This window comes from Myotis daubentonii, chromosome 14 (assembly GCF_963259705.1).
Source record: "Myotis daubentonii chromosome 14, mMyoDau2.1, whole genome shotgun sequence".
NCBI lineage: Eukaryota > Metazoa > Chordata > Mammalia > Chiroptera > Vespertilionidae > Myotis > Myotis daubentonii.
Window position 1 is genome coordinate 10,783,571 of NC_081853.1, and position 7,519 is coordinate 10,791,089.

At 47.4% G+C, this 7,519-nt stretch overlaps 1 protein-coding gene across 10 annotated transcripts in view; it reads left to right on the forward strand.

Annotated features, from left to right (window-relative positions):
* Window positions 1–3,122, forward strand: part of CADPS (calcium dependent secretion activator) — a 447,566-nt gene extending 444,444 nt beyond the window's left edge. For all 10 annotated transcript variants that reach the window (XM_059663078.1, XM_059663082.1, XM_059663077.1 and 7 more), the window contains one exon: window positions 1,921–3,122. In XM_059663078.1, the coding sequence (XP_059519061.1) occupies window positions 1,921–2,100 (180 nt within the window). In that variant the 3' untranslated portion in view covers window positions 2,101–3,122. The remainder of the gene's footprint in view (window positions 1–1,920) is intronic.
* Window positions 3,123–7,519: the final 4,397 nt, after the last annotated feature.

Below are 7,519 nucleotides of genomic sequence, written 5' to 3' on the forward strand. Positions count from 1 at the left end.
TTTTAATATTTTAAAATATCTTCCCACTACTAATATCTCCAGGTCTATGTTGGGAATGTTGGAATTAGCACTATTTTATTAAGAAAAAAAAATATGTCAGAGAGGAGGTTTATTCTTAGCCTTCTGGGGGATAAAAGACATGAACCACAGAGAAGGGACACAGAAACATCACTGTCAAAGGACCCCTTCACTTTTGTCAAAAGTGGGCCCAACCGCCCTTAACTAGAGCCTCAGTATGGGGGGGGGGGGAGGCAGAATTCACCTCCTCTTTACAAAGTACGTTACCCAGAGTCTCCTTCTCCGAGCAGACGTCAGAAGGTACCTGGCTTGCTTTCCCGCCTCTGTAGGTATCCACCCAGCCATTCATTATTCAGCAGCATGTCCTCATCCATCCAGCATGGGACAAACATTAGTTGAACTTATATAGTTCAAGATGGAGGACTGAAAAGTAATGAGATGCGTCCCTGCCCAGCCGGAGAACACCCTGCTCTGGAACACGCATGAAAGGGAGAACACTCAAGTGCTTTCCACCTTTTAAAACAATTAAGTTGTGCTTAAGTGTCCGCAGGATAAATGAAAAGTACAAAACAAATCGGGTTAACTGCCTGGTGCCTGGTGCCTGGTACCTGGTACCTACCTTTACCCAGCCTCCTGGCTTTGCCCCTCAAGGTGAAGACAGTTCAGGTAGCTACCTAGAGAGCTAGCATGTCCACCCACACTTGTATGACCTTCTAACTTAGTGTCAGAACCAGGTCACTTTTCAGGGGGAAAGCAGGTGCTATGAAAAATCAGGCCGGGACAGCAGGTATAGGCTGGCCAAGTAGATATGGAGTCATCCTGTCAATCATCTTATATGATTGGCCTTTGCGAGCTGGATGCATTCGATAGTTAACTGTGCAGTCATTACAACGCATGACCTTCAGGAGGGGTTGACACTGGGACTGGGACACTATGCCTGCTTTAGAGGGCGTTGCAGTGTGTCCCCGGTCCTTCTCTCGCTCCCGTAACAAGTTCCCCACGTCAGTAGGGAAGCAAACAGCAGACTCACAGCTAAATGAGATGCAGTGTGACGGGAAGAGCTGTAGCTGGAGAGAGACTCTCCCAGTGCAATTCCCTACGAAGGAAACGACAGCCAGATGCTTCTGGTCATGTTCAATTAACGCTAAGGGATTTCTAGAAAAGCAGTCCGTGGGCTACCTAAGGAAATCCGAGAGAAATTGCCCGGAGGAACAAAGAAAGAGTCTGTGGTACAGTAATCCCAAACCAGCCATCTTGAAAGGGGGCCAGATTTCTTCCCTGAGACCCTGAAGTTGTGAGCGGAAGAGACGTGCTTCTTTCCCAAGGAGATGAGACACGAGTCACATGCCTGCAACATGCGGGCGAGGCTCTAGCGCTCCGTCTCCCGCAATCCTTGCTGTGCCTAATAGGCTTCCCACACCACATGCATATGTCTGTCTTGTGAGCGAGACAGAGGGCCATGCAGTTACGAGCCTCAAAAATACTAAAGACCAGACTGCAACACGAATCGCAAAATACCATAATCACTCGATCCATAATTTATATGCTAATAGCCCTTTACACTGTCTCTCATATCCTATTATAATACCGTAAGAGAAAGAACCAGGACCCCCCCCCCAAAAAAAAGGAACCAAAACAATTCTGGAACATTTCCCTTTGTGGAACTGAATAAACACAAGCTTATGTTCTTTGCTTTGTCTCATCTAATACAGTGTATCCTGTCACAGTGTCTCATGTTCTGTCACTCAACAAGCCTGTTTCGGTGCCAGTGCAATCTGAGAGTGGTGGCTTTTCATTTGACCACTCGTGAAGTGTGACTGCGGCTGACGGCCAGTGTTCTCACACCCCACCTGCTCTGTCCTGTCCCTCCCCTCCCTGATCCCTGCATCTCTTCCTCCCTAGAAAACCTACAGGGACTTCCGATTGCAAGGGGTCCTGGACTCGACCTTGAACAGCAAGACGTATGAAACCATCCGGAACCGTCTCACTGTGGAGGAAGCCACGGCGTCGGTGAGCGAGGGCGGCGGCCTGCAGGGCATCAGCATGAAGGACAGCGACGAGGAGGACGAAGAGGACGATTAGAAGGCCCGGGCCTGGACCCTGTAACCAATGCATGTCCTTAGTCTGTTAGTTACCCCCTTAGGGAATTTTCTGTCCCCCCCACCACGCCCATGAGATGTTTACCAATACAATTGCCATTTTAGCTCTGTGGTATCAAGATTAGCAAATGACCTTCAAGCCCCCCCATCTCCTGACCCACGACTATATGTTTACAGCGATCTGAAGCACCATTCTTTAAGTCCTGTTCATGGAGAACACGTAGTCCCACTGCTAGGCGTGTCCCTTTGCCAGCAAAATCAAATGATGCTTCATTAACGTACCGTGTATGCGTTGACAGTGAATGGATGTGAGGGCCAGTTCACCCCGTACTTTCACTTCTTTGTTTCACGTATGTGGATGTCAGTTATTTAAATGAGTATAATAAATATTTAACTAAGACACATAGTTCCGCTTTGTTTTTTGAGAAACAAGAGGCAACGCCCCAACAACCAACGTTTGGTTCTCTCTGTTCCCTTCAAGCTGAAAAATGGAACCCCTGGCGACCTTGTTACCACCCTTTCATTTCTCCTTATAGTCAGCCAAAACAGGATGGCTACGTACCTGTAGGTTGATCCTCCTCATTGCCATGGCAAAGGTTATCCCTCCGAGACTCCACATCAAGCACAGTTCAGAGCAACTGTCTTCTGTCCAACTTTATCCTATTACATGTGACATTATGCTTTTCTGTTTCAATAACCATGTATGTAAAAAACTGAGTATTTAAATTACAACCCTAGACTATACCTGTGTTTATAATAAGATCTGGGTATTTCCCTCAGTAGACTGTAACCATGATTTCAATGGTTTGGTTCCACCTGTTTTTTATATCTGTCATGTACATTGCATTTTGACCTGTAACTGCAAGACCCTGGGGTCCGCTGCAGAGCTTTCTTTCTGTGTAAACTAGTGGATCCATCCTGCTTTTGCCTTATATAAAGCCTACAGTTATGAAAGTGTGAACAACTGTGGCTTCTCAATAAAGAACTATTCAAACGTCCGAAGAATACACTTGTGAGTCTTTTTTCCTCTGTCTCCTGGAGGCAGAACTGAAACACATGAAGCGGGAAGAGGTGGGGACGGAGGGAGGAGTGGTTTTCCTCGCGCGCTCTCTCACCTGCTGGACTGGGGCGTTTTCTGAGCTCGTCTTCACGAGGGACAGCCGGAAACTTGGTGAATTCAGCCTCCACTGATGCAGAGTCTGCGGGCATTTGAACGTGTTGGGCAGATTACACTCGCATTATAGGATAAATAGGGGTTTGCTAAGCAAGGGAGTCGTGTAAACGAGAGAGATGTTTCTCCTGTGCGCAGAGAAGGCCAACAGACTGTTTTTAAGCACCACTTTAACAGCAGTGTTTGCATCCAAACAACGCGTGTGCCAATTCTATATGATTCTTATATATTTGTTACAGCATTTTACAGGATTCTCTACGATGTGGAGTGCGTCTCTCTTTCCCCAGCCTTGTCGGCAGTGTAATCACCTGGGTCTGAAGGACACCAAGGCGGCGTTGCCTGGTCTCTGTCATCTGTGATTGTCCCTAAGTCAGGCTGACCTTGCCTGGGGCTGACCGAGGTTTAGGCGAAATGACCACTTTTCCAATAGGACCAGGCACAGTGCTCACCACTTGCTCTCTACAAACGAACCCCTCTGAATAGCACCTCCCGCTCTTGTTTAATCCTCGACGTCTGCAGGTGCAAACCACAGTACTCCTTGCCCTTGGTGGGATTATAAGAAAAACTCTCACTTGTTGAGCAGCTCTTCTATGTCAGGCAATCTGCATATATTACCTCATTTAAATATCACAACAAACTTGAGAGGAGAGGACTGTTATTATCCTGATTGTAAATGAGAACATTGACATGAGAAAGGTTAAGGTAACTTGCCCAACCTTGGCCCGACTCCCTGTTGAAACGTGAATCCAGAGGACCTGGTGCTATGAGTGGTGGGATGCATCATTCAGGTGGGAACGATCTTTGCCCAATGGCACCACGTTAAGTCAGTGTGACAACATTTTCATCAAGTTATTTGTATTATGTTCTGAGTTGCAAATTAAAGCATATTTCCTGCAACAATGACAATTAAAAAAATGTGCAAGTAAAGAGGAAGCATCTGCCTACTGTATGAAAGTGGAAAAGAAAAAAATGCTCAGGAACTCTGGGAGAGAGCAAACTGAGTGAGTCAGATAACTAACCAAAAGACACGATCCAGGAGGCATAAAGAGACGCAAGTCATAAAGACTGTCTCTTAAACCAAGGTTAAAACATTTCCTTCAACAGGAGACTTCCTCACAGCCTCCCAGTGAGGGGCGTGGTGAGTAGTGGTCCCAGAAGGGGGCTGTGGGGAGGACGTGGCATCAGAAGAGATCAGAGAGGAAGGACTGGCCAAGGTTAAGTCACGATTATCCTAGACACTCAAAGCTGAGAAGGAGGCAGTGTTGGTATCTTGATCTTTTTTTTTATTCCTTTGGGACAAAATCTTAAGTTTTCTGTTCTTTGCTTTTCATTATTTTTTTATCAACATTAATAAAAGAGAAAAATGGTAATTGGCATACGACGATACCCTTTCCATTGGCTAATCAGGGCTATATGCAAATTAACTGCCAACTAAGATTGGCAGTTAACTGTCAACAAGATGACGGTTAATTTGCATATGTAGGCACAATGCAGGGAGGCGAAAGGGAAAGCAGGAAGAAGCCCCCTGCCACTGACAGTGATTGGAAACCCAGGGGGGAGCTAAGAGCTGGGGGGCAGGGCAAAGGCGGCCCTGGGGCCGCCTTTGCCCTGCCCCCCAGCCATGATTGGAGAATCAGGTGCCTTTTCCGCCCTGGCCAGTGATAGCAGGAAGTAGGGGTGGAGCCAGCGATGGGAGCTGGGCACGGTCGAAGCTGGCAGTCCCAGGAGCTAGGGGCCCCTTGCCTGGGCCTAAAGCGAAGCCCACGATCGCGGGGCCGCTGCAGCTGTGGGTCCCCGCTGCCCGGGCCGGACGCCTCAGCCAGAGGCATCCTGCAGGGGCAGGGGTGGAGCCCGCGCAATCGCGGCGCCCCCCGCTGCCACTGCAGGTCCCCGCTGCCAGGGCTGGACGCCTAGGCCAGAGGTGTCAGGCCTGGGCAAGGGGCCGATCCTGCGATTGGAGGGTGATGGGGGTCAATGCCTGAGGGCTCCCAGTATGTGAGAGGGGGCAGACTGGGCTGAGGGACACTCCCTCCCACACACACCCAGTGCACGAATTTCATGCACCGGGCCCCTAGTTAAAATATAATAGACATACAGAAGAGTGCACAGATCTTAAGTGTACAGCTCAGTGATTTACCACAAACAGAACACCACAGGTCATAAACAGAAGGTAATGGACACGCCCAGGCATACCGATGCCCAGGCCCTTTCCCCATCTCTACCCCCTCCTTACTCTTCAGGGGTAACCACCATCCTGATTTCCAGTTGCATTCATTGAATTGAACCCTTACATCATTAGAATCACAGCATATATTCTCTAGTGTCTGTTTTCTTTTTGCTCTACATTAGATTGTTGGTGTAGCTGTGGTTCATTTCTTTTCACTACTCTATATTCCAAAGTATGACATTACCACAAGTTTATTTATTCATGTGAAAGTGCGTTGTTGTTTTTTAGTTTGGGGCTATTAGGAATAATGCTGCCACGAATTTCATTGCACATGTCTTTTGATGCAATTGCCTGGTGATGGGTAAAGGCATGTTCATTTTTAGGAGACACTGCCAGTTTTCCATGGAGGTGAACAGAGTTATACTCTCACCAACAGGGAAGCAACGTCCTGGCAACACTAGGTATTGCCACTCTTTTTAATTTTTATCATCTTGGTAAGTGGTGTAGTGGTGTATAATTGTAGTTCACTTGATTATAAAAATGGAGTCCATACATATGCTTTATAACATATGTATGAGCAGTGGGTTATCTCTCTTGGGAAACTCGTGTTTCTTCCCCCCCCCCCTTTTATTTTATTTTAGAGAGAGGAAGGTAGAGAGTGAAAGAGAGATACAAACATTGATCATTTGCCTCCCGTATGCCTCCTGACTGGGGATCAAACCCTCCACGTAGACATGTGCCCTGACTGGGAATCGAACCCTCGACCCTTTGGTGCACAGTGAGGCATAGAGGTGTTGATGGAAATGTTAACCTGATGGAAAACATTCACTGTACAGTGGGGCCTTGACTTACAAATGTCCCGATTAACAAGTTTTTCGAGATACGAGCTGTCTCTCGGCTGATTTTTTGCTTTGAGTTGCGAGCTAAAATTCGGGTTACAAGCCAGCTTCAGATACCCCACCACTAGTTGGCGCAGCGAATGTCACAGTGAATGCCACATCAGCCCAGCATCATGTGTCTCACTCGTTCACTGTTGATTTGACATACGAGTAATTTGAGTTACGAGCTCCGTCACGGAACGAATTTAACTCATAAGTCAAGGCCCCACTGTATAACAATCAGGGCACATACTGATCAGCACTGCCAGAAACAGCCAGGCTCTCAACCTTACTAATACCGCGACCCTCTCACTCTGGGTGTCAGCATCCACCACCATCTTTCACTTCCTCCTGTGCACCATGGTTCTTCCCACCTGGATCCCTCCCCCTCAGCACCTCATCTCATCCTTCAAATCCAGCTAAATTTGGCTTCCCCAGAAAGCCTTTCCAAACCCCACCCTCAAGTCTGTGTCCATTTCCCTGGCAAATACCCTAACACTCTACTTCTCTCTCTGCGTTTCCATCACACTCTTCATGCCTGGGTATTTGCAGAATTGCGTGTTGCATGCAGCATTTCTCTGACTCAGGAAGGTGTGGCCTGTACCAGTTCCCCTACTCTACCTTCATTGCATTTACTAAATCTACAACTAATAAGTGAAATCTACACATACAAAACTGTAGGTGATCTGATTACTATTCTCTTGGAACCGTTAGTCTAGGTCAGTGGTCGGCAAACTCATTAGTCAACAGAGCCAAATATCAACAGTACTTCTTCAAAATAGACTCACCCAGGCTGAAAACCAACTTCTGCACATGGGCCACCAAGTTTCAATCGCACTGTAAGTGCGCGCCCGCACATGGTATTTTGTGGAAGAGCCACACTCAAGGGGCCCAAGAGCCGCATGTGGCTCATGAGCCACAGTTTGCCGACCACTGGTCTAGGTAATATGAATCTTCAAAGGATTCAAGTAGATTAACTACTAGAAGATTCAGAGGGGGAGAAGGAAGGATGGCTTCTAGCAGAGGCGGACCTTGAATAGCACAGAGAGAGGACAGGAAAGGGTGTAAGAGAAAGCAGAGAGAGCTGAGGGGATGTGCCCCTTGGCTGAAGCTGTTTTCTTCTTTGATGCATTCCCAGTGCAGCTAGTAAACGCTCAACAAATACATGTTGACTTAAGACGGCAAT